The sequence below is a fragment of the Phyllobates terribilis genome, unplaced genomic scaffold, assembly GCF_046119375.1.
Source record: "Phyllobates terribilis strain yellow unplaced genomic scaffold, ASM4611937v1 Scaffold_11__3_contigs__length_659146591, whole genome shotgun sequence".
NCBI lineage: Eukaryota > Metazoa > Chordata > Amphibia > Anura > Dendrobatidae > Phyllobates > Phyllobates terribilis.
The window spans coordinates 319,848,763-319,871,330 of NW_027362771.1; the positions used below are offsets into that span (position 1 = coordinate 319,848,763).

At 41.3% G+C, this 22,568-nt stretch overlaps 1 protein-coding gene across 5 annotated transcripts in view; it reads left to right on the top strand.

Moving 5' to 3' along the window:
* PPP6R2 (protein phosphatase 6 regulatory subunit 2) overlaps positions 1-22,568 on the top strand; it is a 111,076-nt gene that overhangs the window by 81,140 nt on the left and 7,368 nt on the right. For 4 of the 5 annotated variants that reach the window (XM_073652582.1, XM_073652581.1, XM_073652580.1 and 1 more), the window contains 4 exons: positions 10,078-10,243; positions 11,279-11,367; positions 13,420-13,624; positions 14,950-14,967. In XM_073652582.1, the coding sequence (XP_073508683.1) occupies positions 10,078-10,243; positions 11,279-11,367; positions 13,420-13,624; positions 14,950-14,967 (478 nt within the window). The remainder of the gene's footprint in view (positions 1-10,077; positions 10,244-11,278; positions 11,368-13,419; positions 13,625-14,949; positions 14,968-22,568) is intronic. The other variant, XM_073652579.1, reaches the window with a different exon arrangement.

Here is a 22,568-nt window from a genome sequence, read left to right on the forward strand (position 1 = left end):
GGGGGATAAAGGAAAGGTTAGTGTCGAATATGACCCCAAGGCAGCGGGCGTGCTGCTTGGGAGTTATGGTTGAACCCTCCAAGGTAATTTCGATGTTAGGTAGAGTTGAGTTAGTAGAGGGGAGAAACACAAGAAGTTCAGTTTTAGAGAGATTCAGTTTAAGATAAAGGGAGGACATGATGTTAGAGACAGCAGACAGACAATCCTTGGTATTTTATATTAGGGTAGGGGTGATGTCAGGTGAAGAGGTGTATAGTTGGGTGTCGTCAGCATAGAGATGATACTGGAACCCAAATCTGCTGATTGTTTGTCCACTAGGGGCAGTGTATAGAGAGAAGAGGAGGGGGCCTAGGACTGACCCCTGCGGAACTCCGATAGTAAGGGGACGAGGAGAGGAAGAGGATCCGGCAAAAGATACCGTGAAGAAGCGGTCAGAGAGGTAGGAGGAGAACCAGGAGAGAACGGTGTCCTTGAGGCCTATAGAGCGGAGCATAGTTAGGAGGAACTGGTGATCCACAGTGTCAAATGCGCCAGAGAGATCTAGGAGAATCAGCAGGGAGCAGTGACCTTTGGATTTGGCTATAAGTAGATCATTAGAGACTTTGGTGAGGGCAGTTTCAGTGGAGTGTAAGGAGCGGAAACCTGATTGTAGAGGGTCGAGGAGAGAGTTATCTGAGAGATAGCGGATTAGACAGGAGTGAACCAAGCATTCCAGGAGTTTAGAGATGAAAGGAAGGTTAGAGACAGGTCTGAAGTTAGCAGTGCAGTTCTGGTCCAGGGATGGCTTTTTAAGTAAAGGGGTTATGATGGCATGTTTAAATGAGGAGGGAAAGATACCTGAAGAAAGAGAGAGGTTAAATATTTTAGTCAGCTGAGTGGTGACCACCGGTGAGAAGGACTCCAGGAGATGTGAGGGAATGGGGTCACTGTTGCTGGTTGTAGGTTGAGAAGAAATGAGGAGCTGGGTAACTTCTTCTGTAACAGGCTCAAAGATGGCCAATGAGCTTGAAGTGCGGCAGGGAAGGGGATCCAGGCACTGGGGAGATTGGGCTGAGATGGGCCGAGATGTCCTGATGGATGTGGTTGATTTTTTCTAGGAAATAAGTGGCCAGATCCTCCCCGCTGAGGTTGGTGGTGGGGGTCTGTGCTTTAGGGCTCAGGAGGGAGTTTAAGGTTTCAAAAAGTCGTTTTGGATTGTTGGACAGTGAAGTGATGAGGGTGGTGAAGTAGGATTGTTTGGCCAGATGAAGGGCAGAGTTATAGGTTTTGAGCATGAATTTATAGTGGATGAAGTCCGCTGCTAAAGAGATTTTCTCCACTGCCGCTCAGCACACCTTGAGCAACGCTGAAGAAAGCGTGTTTGCATTGTGTGCCAGGGCTGCCGTTGTCTGTGTCGGGTCTTTCTGCGTGTAGAAGGTGCTGCTTCATCTAGGGCATTCTTCAGTGTATTATTGTAGTGTGACAATGCTAGGTCTGGACAGGAGAGGGAGGAGATGGGAGCTAAAGATGTGTGGAGATTGCCCATAAGCTGCTGGGTATTAATGGTACGTGTATTCCTATAAGTGTGGTAAGTGAGGATGTCCCGGGTGAGGAGACGGTTCTCGACAGAGAAGGAAAGAAGGTTGTGGTCCGAGAGCGGGAGAGGGGAGTTAGTAAAATCATGCAGCGAGCAGAGACAGGAGAAAACCAGGTCCAGAGTATTCCCGTCTACATGTGTAGGAGAATTCGTATACTGTGAGAGGCCGAATGAGGAGGTTAGAGAAAGTAGATGAGAGGCAGATTGGGAGAGGGGATCTTTGATGGGGATATTAAAGTCTCCCATGATAATGGTGGGGATGTCACAGGATAGAAAGTGAGGAAGCCAGGTGGCAAAGTGATCCAGGAACTGGCAGGAGGAGCCTGGAGGGCGATACACAACCGCCACTCACAGGGAGAAGGGTTTGAAGAGTCATGGTGTGCACTTCAAAGGAAGGAAACATAAGTGAGGGAACTGGGGGGATGACCTAGAAAGCACATTGTGGTAAAAGGAGCAAACCAACACCTCCACCCTGTCTATTCTCAGGTCTGGCGGCATGTGAAAATTTCAGCCCACCAAATGAGAGAGCAGCAGCTGCGGTGGTGTCTGAATGCTGGATCCAGGTTTCTATAATAGCCAGAAGGTTAAGGGAATTAGAGAGGAAAAAATCATGAATGTAAGTTAGTTTGTTACACACAGACCGTGCTTTCCAGAGAGCACAATGTAAAGCGATAGGAGAGGGCATGCACTGAATGTTAATAAGATTAGCAGGGTTTCTATATGCTGCTGGAGGAGAGTGGTGTATGCTAGTGGAGGGAGGCCCAGGGTTGGGCGAGATGTTGCCAGCGACTAGGAGAAGGGGAAAAAAGAGAGAGAGCAGATGGTGCAATGATTTGTATGAACGGTTTGAGTGCTGTATGGAGGTAGTGGATGGTTTGGAGTGGGTGAGAAATGTCAGTAGAGCCTCAGAGTTATACATGGGAGAGGGGAGAAGGGAGGATATGGAGAGAGTGCACAGAATGTGTTAAAGGGCGGACGAGATGTGAGAAAGCAGAAGTTAAAAACAAGTAAGAAGCAGATAGCTATGACCAATGCATAGTGCAATACATCTGACCAAGAAGCAGTATGTTTGTATGAATATCTTATGCACCTTACCTGTCTCCTGCCCTGTCTAAATGCCGTTGTATAACTGCTTATTCAAAGCACTTTAAGCTATTGCACTTAAAGTCTATTGTACGCATGACCCAGCACGCAAGCTATCCTGAGCCAGAGCTGAATATATATGAATTGAAAGGTCTGCTAACATGCAGCACCAATTGGCCAAACTGAGTAAATAGCCAATTAGCACAAGGCCAGAGCAGGCAATGCTATGCAAGGTAAACAAACCAATATACAACAGAGGGCCATAAAAAAAGTGAAAAAGATAGCTTTGAACACTTCAAAACAGAGCCAAAAAAGAAAAAAAAACACAGCAGCAATGGATGAAATACCATGTAGAAATCTTGCTAGAATATGACTTTGTTCACACTCAGACAGCACACAAACGGATGGATGAAATACCTGTATGAAGAAAAGAGGAGATATCTCTGGAAACACGCTATGGCCCCTCACCCCCCAAAAGAAATCAAGCAAATTCTGCCCTCCCAAATCCAAATACTCCCTCCCTTCTGAGCCTCACAGCGTGCCTAAATCACATTTAGCATTCACATGTTTGGCATTTCTGTGGTGATGAGAGCTCACCTAATTTACAGGCGCATGTCTCCAGAAGCACAAACTGGAGATAATGTACTGGGCACTACAATGTATGGGTACTATTTACTGGCACTACAATAGCAGATTTGCAGTTTTCACTCATCAACATTCACTGCTGCTTATTTCTGGAAAACACCCATGGATTCATGGAATCATCACTGCATCTATAGATAAATTCCCAAAAGGATATGATGTCCAAAATGGGATCACTTGGGGGTGGATTCTGCTCTTCTAGCACTTGGGGTCTCTGTATATGGAGTCTGCTAACTATTCTAGGAAAATCTGTCCTCCAAGACGCAAATATAGCTCCTTCCCTCCCCAGTCTCGTCGCATGGCTAAGCAGTACTGTACAGCCACATATGGGTTATTTCTACATTCAGTAGAAATTGTGACATGCATTTTGGTGCCATTTTTTAACCCATTTCCATGTGGGAAAATGTAACATCTGGGGTTAAAACAAAATTTTAGTGGTAAAAATGTGATTATTTTTTCTTCACTGCAAAATGGTATAAAATTCTGTGACACACCCGTCATGTCAGTATGATCACTGCACCCTTAGATGAATTTATTGAGAGGTGTAGTTTGTAAAATGGGGTCACTTATGGGGGGGGTTCTGCTGTTCTGGCACCCCAGGCGCTCTGCCATTGTGACATGGCACCCTCAAACCATTCCAGCAAAATCTGATCTCCATTATGGCGCTTCTTCCATTCTGTGCTTTGCACTGTGCCTCAAAAGCAGTTTTCAACCACATATGGGGTATCATCGTACTCAGGAGAAATTGCACAACAAATTGTACTGTGTATTTTCTCCAGTTACCCTTGTGAAAGTGAAAATGTGGGGCTAAAACAACATTTTTATGGGAAAAATATGATTTTTCATTTTCTCGGCTCAATTGTATAAACTTCTGTGAATCACCTAAGGGTTCAAGGTGCTCACCACACATCTAGATAAATTCCTTGAGGGGTCTTGTTTCCAAAATGGGGTCACTTGTGGGGGTTTCCACTATTTAGGCACATCAGGGGCTCTCGAAATGTGACATGGTGTCCTTTCTCGATTCCCGCTATTTTTGCGTTCAAAAAGTCAAACGGTGCTCCTTCCCTTCCGAGCCCTTGCATGTGCCCAAACAGTAGTTTTCCCCACATATGGGGTATCTACGTACAAAGGAAAAATTGCACAACAAATTTTAGTGTCCATTTTCTCCTGTTACCCTTGTGAGAGTAAAAAAAATTTGGGGCTAAAGTAAAATAAATTTTTGTGAAACAAAAGTAAATTGTTAATTTTTTCCTTCCACATTGCATTAATTCCTGTGAAGCACCTGGAGGGTTAATAAACTTTTTGAATGTGGTTTTGAGGACTTTGAGGGGTGTAGTTTTTAGAATGATGTATTTTCTGTCATATGGGTCCTCCAAAGTCACTTCAAATGGGATGTGGTCCCTAAAACATGGTTTTGTAAATTTTGTTGGAAAAAACTTTTAACCCTTCTAAACTTCCCGACAAAAAAAAAATATGTTTCAAAAATGATACAGATGTAAAGTAGACATGTGGGAAATGTAATTTATTAACTATTTTGTGTGACATAACTCTGGCTTAAGGGAATAAGAATTAAAAGTTTGAAAATTGCTACATTTTCTACATTTTTGCCAAATTTCAGATTTTTTCACAAATGAACGCAAGTCATATTGAACAAATTTTACCACTATCGTGAAGCACATTATGTCATGAAAAAACAGTCTCTCAGAATCACTGGGATCCGTTGAAGCGTTCCAGAGTTATTCGCTCATAAAGTGACACTGGCCAGAATTGTAAAATTTGGCCTGGTCATGAATGGGAAAACTGGCTTGTGGGGGTGAAGTGGTTAATGAGCTCATCTGATACTGGGAGTAGGGTAGTTTTATCCCTGGATGCCGCCAAAGCCTTTGATAGCGTTGAGTGGCGCTATCTCTGGACTGTATTGGCTAGGATGGGGTTTGGTCCTTATTCTGCTCTAGTTAGGGTGCTCTACTGTTGTCCGTTGGCAAGGCTTCGAGTAAATGGCCTACTGTCAGATATTTTACAGTTAAGGAGATGCATCAGAGGGATGTCTGCTATCGCCCCTCCTCTTCACATTGGCCATGGCGCCTTTGGCATGCTTGTGTATGAGATTTGAAGGAGTTTGTTGATTTTTGCTGTGGATGATACTGGTGAGTTTTTATGCAGATTATATGTTGCTCTTCTTGGGAGATATGGCATCTTCGATTGGCCCAGTAGTTTCTATCACAGCAGAGTTTGGTAGATGGCTAGGTCTATTGATTAATTGGGACAAATCAGTACTGATACATATAGAAGGTTAACATCAAAATGAGCCCCTGTCGCTATGATCCAGGGTGAGCTATCACTAATTAAAAAGCTGTGGGAGAGCTGACAGGCTGCAGCAGGGACAGGAGGGAGATGATGTGTGATCTCCTCCTGTCCCTGTGTAAGAACAGATGTGTATCACACCAGCAAAGTAAAAAAAAAATGTTTAGAAAAAAAAAGGTGTTAAAAAAAAAATAAAAGCCAAATAGCGCTTCTTCTACTCTGAGCCAAAAGAGTAGAGTACAAAAACATATAGGGTGTTGCTGCACTTGGAAGAAATTAGTTAACAAATTATGGAGTGTTTTTTTCTATAACTACTGTTTGTGAAAAAGTATTGGGGGTAATGCTACATTTTAATGAAAAAAAAAAATCACTTTGCATTAGTTCATGTGAAGCACATGAAGGATTAACAAACTTCATAAATACTACTTTTAAATACTATAAGGGGTGGACTTTTTAAAATGGGGCTTCTTACATATTTGCTTCTCAAAGGCGCTTGAGAACTGAATTGACCCCTAAAATATAGGTTTCTGAAAGTTTCTTGAAATTTTAAAAATGGTCTCTCCAATTCTGATGAATTTATAAAGATATATAAAATTTAGACATAGGCCTAGGTAGTGTGTATGGATTCTGCACATGTTCTATTTTAAGTAGGTGTTGTGTATCTAATTTCCTGTTTGAGTCAGACTTTTAGCCAGTAATATCAATGTTTATGCGTTTTTTACAAAAAAATCTCACTCTGACGTAATATTACATGAGGGTCCCTGCGTGTATACAATGCTGAGTGACCTTTTGACAATGTACCAGATGTCTAAATTCAGAAAATATGTAGGTTTTTGGATTTAATATCAATTTCTTCTTCCTTAATTTATATTTCACCGTCACTTCATTGTGGGACACAGGAACTATAGGTTATATGCTGCCATCTGGAGGCTGATACTAAGAATACATCTTAGTTAAAGGGAATCGGTCAACACATTTGATCGATCTAAACTATTAATATGGGCATGCATGTTATTGACTGCTGAAAAACGTCCTATCTGTATGCCTCATATCAGATGCCTTGTTGCGGATAAATCATCTTTTGTCACTTTATATAAATCACCTATTCCAGGGTCTCGGGAGGACGCTGCCTGGAAGATATCTCTGCCTCCAGAGCTTGTTTTACATGAAGGGGAGTTACCAGTGTGATGGCCGCTCTCTGCTCTCCTGATCTCACTGCAGAGCTGTGTGTGATTGTACCTGACACATCTGCAGGTTCCTCTCAGCCTCCATCTCACAGGCAGACAGGGTAATATTGTTGTAATACAGCAGAGCTGAGAGAGAAGCTAAAAATGTGTTTTCAAGAAGAAAAATCTCATTTCTCCTGTTTTGTGTTAGTTACTTGTCTCACACTGGTAACTCCCCTTCATGTATAATAAGCTCTGGGGGCAGAGTTATCTTCCAGGCAGCATCCTCCCCAGAGCCTGGAAGAGGGCATTTACAGAAAGTGATAAAAGATTATTTCTCAGCAACAAGGCATCTGATAAGACATACAGGCATCACTCTCCTCAGCAGTCTATAACTTGTTTGCCCATATTAATAGGTTTGATAGGTCAAATGTGGTGACAGATTCCCTTTAAAAAAAATAAATAGCTGACTTCTCCCCAGCAGGCTAAACCTGTGCAGGTGACATCTAGTTATTCAGTTTAGTTTAGGGTCATTCAGAGGCTGACATGGGTCTGAGTCTCAGATTAGGCAGATTAGGAACTAGCCTTTTTCTCTTTATTTTGTTTTTCAGAAGACGTGTGCAGTGGCTCAAATTTTTCAGCGGGTAGCTCCCTTTTGATTGATGATTCCAACTTTTAGCATGAACATTTACTCTAATTCTGGAGGCAGGTTGACTGCCAACTCAGTCTTTTTTTTTGCTTTGCAGTGCGGGATGCAGGCAGTTAACACTCATATAGGCGTCTTCAGCCAGTAGGAGTGCTTTTGTTCTTGGTATCTTAGACCATTGTTCAGATACACCAGGATTGACGCATCCTGAGCCCTCGAGTCGGGTCACCTCGTACCCTCTTTGCAGTCTGACTTTCTTGCCATTGGGCTTCATATTTTGAGGGAGTCCCCCAGATTCCCTGCCTTTGTGGAGGCATTGTCCCTGAGTAGGGCCCCACTTTTATACACATTAAGTGGCAATTGAAGCCTCCCTTTGAGGTGGCTTGTTCAGTACTTTGTTTCATCCCTTATACCATCTCAGTCCCCAAGGCATTCTCCACCTTATCCTAGTCTTTTTCATCTACAGTCCTTGATTGCTGGGTTAGAGAACACTAGCCGAGTTTACATCTTTTCACCTCCAAGGAGAGTGCTGGCCAGGTCCGTCTCATTGAAGAGTTAAGGCAGTATGTTCAGACAATCGACTTCTGTTGCGTTACCTGGACTGCCAAGGCATATGGAGATTTTACATCTCTGATGCTCTCCCAAGAAACCTACTTCCTCCAATAGCTTGCCCCTGTAGGAGACTGGTCAGGGTGGAGGTCTAGGCTCATATACATTCCAGGGAAATTTTGATATTTCCCTATTAGAGCAGGATTCTCCTTCCCCAGCTTGGGCTGAAGATTTTGAATGAATTCTTCAGATTGAGTCCAGATCTCCCATTCCTTCTTGCAGTTTCCCCCAGGCACCTCCCATCGCATGCGGATAGACCTTTCCCAAAGGTCTCCTCTTCTACCTAATTTCTTGGCCATTTAATTTACCGGCAGGACTATTTTGTAGTATTAGGTTAGGTCCATCATATTAGCCCCCCTTTGATCTGCGGGACCTCATTCTGGTGTTTGACGCCCTTCAGTCCTCTCTAGAGATATCTTCCATCAGGCGAGGCTACGAAGGGGCCTCTTGCCTGCCTCTTTTCGGGACAGATTGGTCTGGCTTTCGGCTCCCTCGTTTTGCCTTAGCGTGATTCTCCACCTTTCACCTCAATGAGGAGATTGCTCTCCTTCTTTAGGTCCTTCACCTCTCATCTCTCAGAGAAGTTTTTACACAATCTGATGTAGTCAGAACCAGGTCTGTGGAGTCGGAGTCTGTGTCCATTGTGGTGGAGTTGGAATTGGAGTCGGTATAAAATGGACCGACTCCAACTCCTAAAATATATAATAAATTGGGTACAGTAGTTCAATGCAGTTTGTGGGGAATATTTTTTTCATAAGGATTTGGGGAAGTTATGAAATGTCCTATTCCTGATCTAAGGGTCTAGACTTTTAGCTGAGATGAATCTGTGCTACAGTAAATTTATCACTTAAACATGAGCCGTGTATGAGGGAGTCGGAGTCGTGGCGTCGGAGTTGGAGTCTGAGGTTTGGCTTACCGATTCCACAGCCCTGGTCAGCACTGTACAGGTCTACCTGTCTCTCACAGTTCTGTTCGGACGTTTGGTTGCCTTGCAGGTCATCCCAGTATGATCTGGCAGATATCAGTTCGCCTCTTTTGTCACCAATGTTCTCTGGTTTCAATCTGCTAATGTAGTAGGTCGTGCTAAGATAAGGATCCCCTGCCAGGGCATGGCTCTCTGTCCCCTCAGGGTAGAAACAATCTGAGTCTTACGCCCCAAGCGTTGGTTCTTCTATTCTATAGGACCACTACTTAGTATTTTCCCACATCATTGTGAAGCTCTTACCTTTGCATCTAGGGATGCAAGTCTTAGCAGAAGGGTACTACAAGTGGCAGTTGCACTAGTAGTGACCTGAAGGATTGCTATTCTTCCTACTGCAGTACTGGTATCTGTTTTCTCACCCTATGGACAGCCTTAGGATGTCCAAAGGTTCCTGTGTCTTCCAATGAAGTCACCAAGAAATAAAAGATTTTTCACTGCAAAATCTCATTCTCGTTGCCTTCATTGGGGGACACAGCACCCTCCCTTGTTGAGGTGGGGTGGTCTTGGTTTTGCCCCTCCTACTTGATTACTACTAAGTGAATAACTGGGTGTTGACTGCCCGGATGTAGCCTGGTGGGGAGGAGTCAGCTTTTTTTCTAAAATGTATTCTAAGGGTGCAGTCAGACGGCCGTATAAATCGGACCGAGATCAGACCGCAATGCTTGCACTGGCCAGCGGCTCTCGTTACTCAAGCGTGACAGCTTCATGTATTTCTATGAAGCTGTCATGCTCAGGTCGAGAGAGCAGCCAGCCACTCAGTGCACAACGTTTCGGTCTCGGTTTGATTTATACGCCCGTCTGACTGCATCCTCAGTGTCCTCTTCCAGGTGTCAGTATATAACCCATGCTTCCTGTGTCTTCCAACAAAGAGAAAGATTTTACGGTGGTTCTTAAATAACTTTATTTTATTTGTACTCGTCAAAAGTTCAAACGTTTTCCTGGCCACCAAAGGTGCAAAATATTAAAAAAAAAAAAAAAAAACCTTGACAGCGATAGGGTTAAATAGAAATTACTTCTAGAATGCTTACAGTGTTTTTCTAATTTATTTAACTTTTATTCTCATTTGAAGAGACTGGATGGACGGCCGTGTTTGATGAGCATGTGAACTCCAAACCACCTACTCCTTGTGTAGCATTGGATGTAGGTTCCAGTGTGTGGGATGCACCTGCTCCAGAAACATCTACTCCTGAAGAAAAGGGATGGGCTAAATTTACAGACTTTCAACCATTTTGTTGGTATGTTGTTCAGGAAACAATCTTGGCAAATGATGCCATTAGATTGCTCTTTCCCCACCGTAAGGTCTATAATGCATTTCTTAAAGGGGTTGTCTGCTTTCAAAAAAGGTTTTACTCTAAGATATCTTAGTAGTAAAAAACAAATTGCTCTTTACTTACCCAGCCCGGGTTCAATGCCGAGTCTCTATGGTTGCTCCCGGTGACTGTTGTTACCTGTAGCACTCATGTGTAGATGGCGTAAGTCAGTGAGCTCACAGATTTTCTGCCACACTGACATGGCAGCCAGTCAGCGATCTCAGCGGCTTGTGCCGCTTACACCAGCAGAGCTGCTGAACACGTAGGTTAGCAGACAGCAAAGGACACCGGAGCAACCACCAAGACTTCACATTGGACCCAGGAAGGGTAAAGCAAGCATAAGGAAAGCAAAACTTGTTTGTTTTTACACTATAGAGATATAAAAAGAAATTTAATTGATATTGTGATCAAAAGATGGGATGTCACTTTAAAGTGTGCAAAGGTTTAAAGGCTAGGCAATTGTACAAGGACTTTCGCCCAAGCAAAAGTAAACTGTATAGATTGTTTCCCCCAGAAACCTATGATTTACTGAAATCTGCATTTGGTCTATGGAAAGTACATTTTAGACAGATAAAATACTGTTTAACCTTAATTGTATGCAGAGCAACTGGAGAAGTGATGGTGCAGTTATTAAATTTTTATCTGGGTAATCTGATTTTAATGGCCCTTGTTTATGTGAAGTGGTCCCACCTCTGAGGGTTGATGTCCGGCTAGGGGAACCTAGCTTAGTATGGAAGCATAGGAGAGAAAATGAAGGATGCCACAATGTGAATTAGAAAATGTATTTTACATTAAACATAAGGCAGTATTGATATTTGAAATACTTTTACATTAACATTTAGTGTTTCTTCCATTGCCTAAAATTTCAACAAAAAAGTCTAGTTTTCTTATTATTACTATTTTTAATTTAAAAAAAAACAGATAAAGGTGTCTCTCACCCATCATTGCTTCTCTTCATAGCTCTGAATCTGGTCCTCGGTGTAGTTCACCAGTGGATACAGAAAGCAGCGCATCTGAGGGACATAGCAAGCAGAGTCAAGAGAAATTCTGTGAGTATATATATTCCTAAAATTGTTGCTATCTTGCCATGTACAAGTAATCACAGTGTAAAGAATAATAATCAAATTTTCCATAAAACTTCCATTATATTCATTGAAGTATGATTCCAGTGGGCGGTCCTACTCAATGATTGGTAATTTTACCTCTATGACTGTGTATGCAGAGATAGCTTCCTGGACTTGCATACAGACACCAGAGATTTCAGTGACTAAAATACAATTTATACTGAATATTTGCCCACAATCATATATATTATTCTGCTTATCTTCTCCTTCTCTATAACATGCTGTCCATAGATCGAAATGCATGTTCAATTTGACAGGTTCCCTTTAATAAAGAATAAAAATATTGAATAATTCTGGCCATATATCATCAAGCAATAGTAGCACTTTGATGTATATGTCACTTTCTTGTATAAGATTTCACCATATAGTGAAGCCTAAGCAACCTACTCAGTTATTATAGTTTAGTAAGAATGATGAAATGGCCAGAAAGGGGTTGACAATTTCCCTTAACAACTGTAGAGTCTTCATGTATCTGTACTTGGAGAAGTTAGTCTTGCTCCTATATGGTAACATTTTTAGTCTCAATTAATCCAGGATTCTTGGGATAGGTTTAAGTAAGCTGGAGCCACATGAGACCACAAACCTCATGTAGATTCTGAGGACACTGTAGGGGCCTATTTATACTTGACAACCGCGGCTACTAAGCTGGTACATGCAAGTCAATTGGCAGTCATTTAATAGCCTGTTTAGACAGACCGACTGCACTTCCATGCGTACCACCCTGGGTTATTCTGTTTTTGCGTTTTTGTTTTTTGCTCCCTGTCTTCCCAGAGCCATAACTTTTTTATTTTTTGGTCAATATTGCCTTGTGAGGGCTTGTTTTTTGCAGCACGAGTTGTACTTTTGAACGACACCATTAATTTTACCATATTGTGTACTGGAAAACAGGAAAATAATTGAAAGTGCAATTCCACAAGTGTTTATTTTTTTTTGTATTTTTTATACCAAGTTCACGAAATGCTAAAAATGACCTGCCACTATGATTCTCCAGGTCATTACGAGTTCGTAGATGGTCGACTTTTTCTGAGAACCGTAGCGGCTCCATTTTTCGTGATCTGGGGCCGGGTGAGAGCTTATTTTTTGCTATCCGTGCTGACGTTTTTATTGATAACATGTTAGGATAGATACGATGTTTTGATCTACCGTTAATGCATTTTATTGCAACTTTGCGGCGACCCAAAAAAAGGTAATTCTGGCGTTTGATTTTTTTTCTCGTTACGCCGTTTAAGGATCGGATTAATTGTTTTTATATTTTGATAGATTGGGTGATTCTGAACCCAGCAATACAAAATATGTGTGTATTTGATTTTTAGTATTGTTTTATTTTGAATGGGGCGAAAGGGGGGTGATTTGAACTTATATATTTTTTTAATATTTTTAAAAACTTTTTTTTTTTTTACATTTCACATGCTTCAGTAGTCTTCATGGATCGCGATTCCACCCACGGCTGTTAGGGACACATGTCAGCTGTTCAGATCATCATGTGGTTGTCATAGCCAATCTGCTATGAGCGTCGCCCAGCGGTCGGTGTTCATAACAGATGAGCACTTTTGTTACACATAGCAGGCGATCTGATGATCGGAGATTTTAGTCTACCACGGAGACTATTAAAGCAGGTAAAAAATAGAAAAAAAAAGTTTTCAAAAATATTTAAAAAATATAAACATTAAAATCACCCCCCCCCTTTTGCCCCATTCAGAATAAAAGCATAAAAAAACAAAAATACACATTTTTGGAATCGACCGATCTATCAATATATAAAAAGAATTAATCCGATCGGTAAACGGTGTAACGATGTTCTTTGGGTGATGGGCTGCTTCTTAACACTGCAAGAGTATCAGATATTGATCTTTCCTATTAACACTCGTTCAGTATAAGGCTTCCCTACTCACAAGACTGCAGTTTGCCACCATAGTGAAATTAAACTAAAAGCTATTAAAGTGTAATCTTTACCATTTTATTTCTTTGGCTCTACAGTCAGTGCCACATCCCCCTGTGTATGGAATGTGTGTGTTGCCAGGAAGGCACCAGTAATTGGTTCAGATAGCAGCTCCTCTGGTGGCTCCGATAGTGAAGAAGATGACAAAAACCATATTATTACTGAAACCATAAGCACTGGAGCGGGACATGAAACGATCAGACTCACCATGGACACCAAGAATGAGAAGGCTACGTTTAGTAGGTAAATGCATATATTTGGATGTGAAAAAAGGTATTTTCTGTATTAATAAGCAAAAAATATAACACTTTTAGTATAGGAAGGGACCACACATCAGGTTTTTTTGTTACTTTCTGATTTTGACACTGATTTTTCACCGAAAAAGGTGAAATCATCTGTGAAAATCTGCAGCAGGACTGACGTGCTGCATGGTCTGAATTTGTGTGATTTTTTTTGCACTACATGTGTATAGGGTTTTAAAAAACTCATCCACATATATTGTACTATACAATAGTCTCAGATTTTTGGGATAGAAATCTGTGCCACATCTGCAGTGTGTGAATTTGCCCTAAGTATTTGAGACACTGAGACGGAAAGGAATTTAATGATATCTCACACTATGGGAGTCCTTTCTGCCATATAAAGTCCAATCTTTCTACATCTAAACTTGTTGTCTCAATATTTTTTTTATTCTAAAGAGAGTTGCAAATATTCAAAACCCTAGTTGTCCACTTGTTTTAATCTTTATCTTGCTCCTTTTTCCCACTGGCCGATGTCCTTAAACCTTTGTAGCTACTACTTGGACAACCACTTCTGAATCCCTATGTTTCCCCCCTAAGTAAAGTGATAACACTTATACTCCCCTCTATTGCCGGCACCATTCCAGCATTGTCCGCACTGGCTCTTCCGGGATTACATGACATTTTTATGTCATGCAATCACTGCAGCCAATCAGCACTGGCTTCAGTCTCTCCACCATCGGACAAATCAAGACATCTGGAGGAAATGAGGGAGCAGCCGCAGCTCTCCCTTCCTCTGGATGTCAATTACATCCATAGGGGTGGAGATTGAAGCCAGCACTGATTGGCCACAGGGATCGCATAACATAACAATGTCACATAGTCCCTGGGAGTGCCAACGCTGCTGGAACAGAGCCATCACCAGAGGGTAGTATAAGTGGTGTTATTTTACTAGAGTGGTGGGGGAAGACATAGGGATTCAGAAGGGGTTGTCCGAGTAGTGGACAACCCCTTTAAGTATTACACGAGTACAGTAATAGTAAGAGCTGATAGGACTTTGGTAAAATATATGCTCTCTGTATTGTTAGTACATTATGTTAGTGTGGCAGTTGGTTTCTTTCATGGATTATAGGTTTGTGGTTTACAGATCATTTTCACTTTTAAACATGAGTTTCATACATATAAATCATTCTATTTTGTACAGACACTTGAGCTTACATCATATTCGATCTGTCCTCACAATTTATTTTACTGTTTCCTCTACCTTTACTTTCGTATCATACCCTGTCCTTCTCCCTTGTCTTCTCTCCTGTTGTGGTTACTGCTCAGAATCTTTACACCTTCAGGGTATGTACAGCATGCCAGAAAGGATTGAAGCACCTCAAACACCCAAAGGAGCAGGGAGAGTCTCATTTCTTTTAACCACTCATTAAAATGCATGGAGAACTCTCATTATACTGTGTAAATGACTCACCACTTATCCTACACATCAACCCATTGTTGTCAGATACATGATTATTATGCAGTATTGCTTTCATTTTATGATATCATTTTTGCTTTCATTTGGGAATATTAAAGGGGTTTTCCGCTTCATTGTTATTGATGACGTATCTTTAGCATTGGTTAGGGCCTGGCACTCCCACCAATCAGCTGGTATAATTTCCAGCAGTGACTGAATGTAGACAGTGTACAGAATGGAGTACCATCACACTATTTAGTGGCCATTGCCGAGTACTGCAGCTCAGCTCCTCTCATTGAATAATAGCTGACTTGAAGTACCCAGCCACAACCACTAAACAGTGCGATGGAGTTGTGGTGCTCCACTCCATACATTTTTTTTACATCTGGCCGCTGCTGGGTCAGGGGGAGTGCTAGATGTTGTTCCCGCCACTGATCTGATATTGAACACCTATTGTGAGGAAAGCTCAATATATTGAAAACACTACATAAGTCAGTTTAATTTTAGTTGATTTTCTAAATTTATTGCGTTCTTGGGTGCATTGTATTGCGGTAATCCTACATATTGCAATTTATATGATACCATTTGGCAATCTGAGTCCTTTTTAGCATAGTTTATACAGTGTGCATGTTGTATTCTACAATGGCTATCTTGGATAAGATTACTTCCTGCTTCATCAAAACTATGAATTAACACATGTGGAATTATATACTTCACAAAAAAGTGTGAAACAACTGAAAATATGTCTTATATTCTAGGTTCTTCAAAGTAGCCACCTTTTGCTTTGATGACTGCTTTGCACACTCTTGCCATTCTCTTGATGAGCTTCAAGAGGTAGTAACCGGAAATGGTTTTCACTTCACAGGTGTGCCCTGTCAGGTTTAATAAGTGGGATTTCTTGCCTTATAAATGGGGTTGGGACCATCGGTTGTGTTGTGCAGAAGTCTGGTGGATACACAGCTGATAGTCCTACTGAATAGACTGTTAGAATTTGTATTATGGCAAGAATAAAGCAGCTAAGTAAAGAAAAACAAGTGGCCATCATTACTTTAAGAAATGAAGGTCAGTCCGTCCGAAAAATTGGGAAAACTTTGAAAGTGTCCCCAAGTGCAGTTGCAAAAACCATCAAGCGCTACGAAGAAACTGCCTCACATGAGGACCGCCCCAGGAAAGGAAGATCAAGAGTCACCTCTGCTTCTGAGGATAAGTTTATCCGAGTCACCAGCCTCAGAAATCGCAGGTTAACAGCAGCTCAGATTAGAGACCAGGTCAATGCCACACAGAGTTCTAGCAGCAGACACATCTCTTCAACAACTGTTAAGAGGAGACTTTGTGCAGCAGGCCTTCATGGTAAAATAGATACTAGGAAACCACTGCTAAGGACAGGCAACAAGCAGAAGAGACTTGCTTGGGCTAAAGAACACAAGGAATGGACATTAGACCAGTGGAAATCTGTGCTTTGGTCTGATGAGTCCAAATTTGAGATCTTTGGTTCCAACCACCGTGTCTTTGTGCGACGCAGAAAAGGTGAAAGGATGGACTCTACATGCCTGATTCCCACCGTGAAGCATGGAGGAGGAGGTGTGATGGTGTGGGGGTTCTTTGCTGGTGACACTGTTGGGGATTTATTCAAAATTGAAGGCATACTGAACCAGCATGGCTACCACAGCATCTTGCAGCGGCATGCTATTCCATCCGGTTTAGGTTTAGTTTGACCATCATTTAACAGGACAATGACCCCAAACACACCTCCAGGCTGTGTAAGGGCTATTTGACCAAGAAGGATAGTGATGGGGTGCTACGCCAGATGACCTGGCCTCCACAGCCACCAGACCTGAACCCAATCGAGATGGTTTGGGGTGAGCTGGACCGCAGAGTGAAGGCAAAAGGGCCAACAAGTGCTAAGCATCTCTGGGAACTCCTTCAAGATTGTTGGAAGACCATTTCTGGTGACTACCTCTTGAAGCTCATCAAGAGAATGCCAAGAGTGTGCAAAGCAGTCATCAAAGCAAAAGGTGGCTACTTTGAAGAACCTAGAATATAAGACACATTTTCAGTTGTTTCACACTTTTTTGTTAAGTATATAATTCCACATGTGTTAATTCATAGTTTTGATGCCTTCAGTGTGAATGTACAATTTTCAAAGTCATGAAAATACAGAAAAATCTTTAAATGAGAAGGTGTGTCCAATCTTTTGGTCTGTACTGTATATATATATATATATTATATACACATATTTTTTTATATATTTTATATATACATATACTACCATTCAAAAGTTTGGGGTCATTTAGAAATGTCATTATTTTTTCAAAGAAAAGCACATTTTTTTTTAATGAAGCGAACGTTAAATGAATCAGAAATACACTCTATACATTGTTAATGTGGTAAATGACTATTCTAGCTGCAAACGTCTTGTTTTTATTGCAATATCTACATAGGTGTATAGAGGCCCATTTCCAACAACCACCACTCCAGTGTTTTAATGGTACATTGTGTTTGCTAACTATGTAAGAAGGCTAATGGATCTTTAGAAAACCCTAGAAAACCCTTGCACAAGTATGTTAGCCCAGCTGAAAACGGTTTGGCTGATTTGAGAACTATAAAATTTACCTTCCTTTGAGCTAGTTGAGAATCTGGAGCATTACATGTACTATTACAAACCCATCTGCAATTGTCCTCTCATAGTGCTGTCAGTTCTGCAACAGATCTTTGTCATATTTTTACCAACACTTTTTCAGCTTCCATTTCACAAGCAACCAGTGTGAGGGGAGTGGAGTACAGCAGAACCTTGTCTCATGATCAGTACAAGTAAATCTCACGCTGGCTGCCTGTGTGATCGAAGCTGAAGAAGTGTTAGTAGTAATCAGGCATAACTCTACAGTGAGATATGTAATGAGAGACATTCTACTTTTCTGATCTCTGTGCGTAATTACATAGTGCCCGGAGTAGAGCCGACATAATGTGATTACATACAATTGTTTAGTTTTCATGTGTGTAATAACTAACACAGTACAGCATAGCTGAACTTTTTCTCATTACAAATACATCTGCAGTTGTTCTGTGCCTGATTAGAACGAACAATCCATCAGTTCTCATCTAAGCATCCAATGTGGTGGGGAGGCAATACAGCGAAACTTTGTCTCATTATAAACACATCTCACACTGGCTGCCTTAGAGATAGAAACTGAAGTAGTGTTAGTTGTAATCAATCACGGCTGTCCAATGAGATTAGAGAAGCAGACTCTCCCATATGAGACATGTAAGGACAGACAGTCTGCTCTCCTCACTGAGGACACAAAAGAGACAGCATACAGACAGGACAGCATGGGATCAAAGCGGATTATTTCGGTGAGGTAAATCATTTGCTTCTTGTTTTTTTAAACAGGCAGGAAAATGTTTTAAGTCACAAAAAGCAGCTGCTGCAATTCCGTGCTGTAATGTCTGTATACTCTCTTTGCTTTCTCACCTGCCCAGGAGCTGTGGTATGATCAGACCATGTTCCTGCACTGTCAGACACAACCATTACACAGTACACAGCAGGGGCACATTTATAAGATTATCTCAGCACAGGAACATTTTTAATGCAGCCAATTGTGGAACTTATTTTTATTCCAAGATTTAATAATTAAAAAGTACTTTGTTCGTGGAAAAACCCTTTTAAAGGGAATCTGTCAGCATGTTTTTGCTATGTAATCTAAAGACAGCAGGGGATAAGGGCTGAAACATAGATTTCAGCAATGTGTCACTTATTTTGCCGTGTGCAGTTGTTTACTTACAATGAAGGTTTTGTCACCTAAGGAATATCGCTGCCAGACTGGTGCTTTTGTGAGCAGTGATCCAACTCTTTGGAATCAGGCTCACTTGCCCTATATTATGCTACTCTCAGATTAAATAGTGAAAACCTGCTGACAGATTCCCTTTAAATTTATGCTTACTTATAGCAAGTGTAGATTCAATTTTATGACTTTAGGATAACTATTAAGAGATTTGCATGTTTTAAAAAACTTGTTACAATTTACTCCAATATTATTTATGTATTTTTAAGAGTTCTAATAAATCTGCTCTACTATATTCTACACTATGTACAGTAATGTATAATAGTTATGGACTGGTTTGTTCAACATGGAAATCAGGTCAGCATGCTATAATTCACATGTGTTTTGCTAATTAGACATGGAAATGTTCAAAGTAATCTTTTTTTTTAATAATTATTGCAAATGTTTTGCTTTTTAACATCCCTGTCAACATCAGCCCGGACTCTCTCCTAGATGAACAGGCTCATGTGTGTAGCAGACCTGTTAATTCGGGGGAGCAGGATAAATTGAAGCCACTGGTCATCCGATATGCATGGTCCCTGTCAGGATCACCTCTCCCGTCGCCACCAGTTTGTCACAAATACCATTCGCTCGCGACACGTGCCTCAGACGCTACTATAAAGATGGACTCCGCTTCCCTCACTTACTCATCCAGTCACCTATCACAATAGTCTAACAATGAGCTAAGCACACCCCACAGCCAGTTCTCACATCCACACCACACTTTTCACTGCCATCATTCGCTGTTTTAGTAGGCCAGCGAGAAGCCTGCACTGGGACACACACTAGCACTTATGCGACTCAGCTTTCCCGGGCACCTGAAAGGTACCCTTCTTGCACTCTGGCTTATACAGGGTAACACAACCAAGCTATTCTTGGCCTCTTCAAGGGTTGTTGGAACGTTTAGAGCAACAAGGAACAAACTTATTACATTTTATATTTAATTTCTTCACCCATCATCCTGTTTACACTTTCCTGACCAGGCCAAATTTTACAATTCTGAACAGCGTCACTTTATGTGGTAATAACTCTGGAAAGCTTCAACGTAGCTCAGTGATTCAGAGATAGTTTTTTGCGACACATTGTACTTTATGTTAGTGGTAAATTTAGGTCAATATTTTTTGTATTTATTGGTGAAATTATCAGAATTTTGGCGAACATTTTGAACATTTCGCAAATTTTCAAACTTTTAAATTTTTATGCCCAGAGTGTTATATCACACTAATAAATCTTAATAAATATCATTTACCACATGTCTACTTTATATCTGCATCATTTTTTAAACGTAATTTTTTTTTTGTTAGAAAGGTTAAAATTTCTAATTTTTCCACCAAAATTTAGAAGGGTTAAAAGTTTATCAGCAATTTCTTGTTTTTACAGCAACATTTACAAAACCAATTTTTTTTAGGGACCACATCCCATTTGAAGTGGCTTTCAGGGTTTATGTGACAGAAAATACCCAAAAGTGTCACCATTTTTAAAACTGCACCCCTCAAAGTGCTCAAAACCACATCCAATAAATGTATTAATCCTTCAGGTGCTTCTCATGAATTAAATCAATTTGGCAGGAAAAAATTAAAAATTTTTCCCATAAAAATGTAGCTTTAGCCCCAAATTTAGCTTTTTTACAAGGTTAACAGGAAAAAATGGACCGCACAATTTGTTGTGCAATTTCTCCTGAGTACGCCAATACCCCATATATGGGGGAAAACTACTGTTAGGGCGCACGGCAGGGCTCGGATGGGACTTTTGGAACGCAAAATTGTCCGGAATCGATAGCAGACGACATATCGTGTTTTGAAGAGCCCCTGATGTGCCTAAACAGTGGAAACCCCACACAAGTGACCCCATTTTGAAACTAGACCCCTCAAAGAATTTATTTAGATGTGTGGTGAGCATGTTGAACCATTGTCCATTTAAAGGTGAATATTCTTCCTAGTCTAGGTACAGAACAAGCTATAGCATGTTTTTATCAAAGATCTCTCTATATTATCATTTTCCATTGATCCTGAAAAGTCTCGCAGTTCCTGCAGTTATAAATCATACCCAAAGCACGGTGCTGCCACCACCATGCTTCATCATCAGGATGTAATTGGCAACGCATTCAGGCAAAATCGTTAAAGGGGTTGTCCACTACTTTTTATCATGCCCCCAATGTATCCCCCCCCCCCCCGGGGTCCATAAGGGTTTTTGTAAATACCTTCTGTTGCAGTTACTGCCTGTGAGCGGCGCTATCAGTGGCCACTCACGGGCATCACGTGACCCCCGGCTGCAGCCGGCTCTGACATTCGATGATGTCACGTCATGATGCCGGATGCAGCCGGGGGTGACTTACTTCTGCGTTCCATGGTGGATGCTGGGCTGTGGGCAAGGTTACCCCGCATGTCACACCCAGCATCCACCGCGCGCTTTCCTTCTCCTCATTCATTGGGAAAGTGCACGGTGGATGCTGGGTGTGACGTGGGGGGTAACCCCGTCCACAACCCAGCATCCACTGCCTCATCGATGTCACGCTTCACTTGACGTGACATCAGTGGTGGGTCACGTGATGCCTGTGAGCGGCCACCGATAGCGCCGCTCACAGGCAGTAACTGCAACAGAAGGTATTTACAAAAACCCGTATGGGTCCTGGGGGAATACATTGGGGGGATAATAAAAAGTTGTGGCCATCTTCTTTAATTGTTGTTTTTTTTAAATCAGAGAATCTTAGTTTCCATGATATGTCTCCATTAGGTGATGATGGAGTGTTGCAAAGAGGTTTGTATTTCTTATACTAAACTTTGGACTTCTGTAACCTTTGGGCTCTTCCTTACGAAAGCCCTTCTCTTTTGGTTGCTCAGTATGGCCAGGTTGCCAGGTCTGAAAAGAGTCCTGGAATTTTCAACCTGCTTCCATTAAGAATGATGAAGGTCACTGTTGCACAAATTTCTAAAAACCTGAATTTAGTTTTCCAATCTGTGTGTAGGCTGAAGAGAAAAAAAAACATAGTTTTACAACCCATATTCATTGCCTTGGATTTTTGTGGATTTCCAGCTCACACCAAGCTCAGCAAGGAGGCAAACATAAAGTGGTTCTTGGGACTACAGACAAGTTGTGTTACATTTAACAGATGATTGGAGTTCTTTATCTGCACTTAGATTGATAGCTCATTATAACATTATGAGATGAACCTGAGATTCTCCCTACTCCTGACAAGCATTTGAAGCGTGCTGAATGTTAGTCTGCTTGAACTGCATGCACCATATATTTCACTTTGTTTGCACTGCTTTGCATGGTTGGCTTTGTATAAATAAGAGGAGCAGCTAGGTTTTGTGAAATGTCACTCCACGCTCTTATAGAAATGATTTAAACTTATTCTTAACTGAAATTAGATGATCGTTGTCATGACCTTATTATAAGAAGAGCAGTATGCACAACTACTGTATGTTCCTGTGTTGTATTGCAGGTTTGCATTATTTTCATAGCACTGCTATATAATTTTTATATGCATCATTATTATCTCAGGACATTATGTTGGGTAATCCGGTCACATTCAGATGTGGTGGACAATCAGCAGCAAACAGCACAAGACATTTACAAGGATTTCTGATGAATAATTGAGGGAATGTTTTAGATTTTTAAAGCACAATATCAGTATTTTTTTATTTTATTTCGCCACCAGAGTGATATGA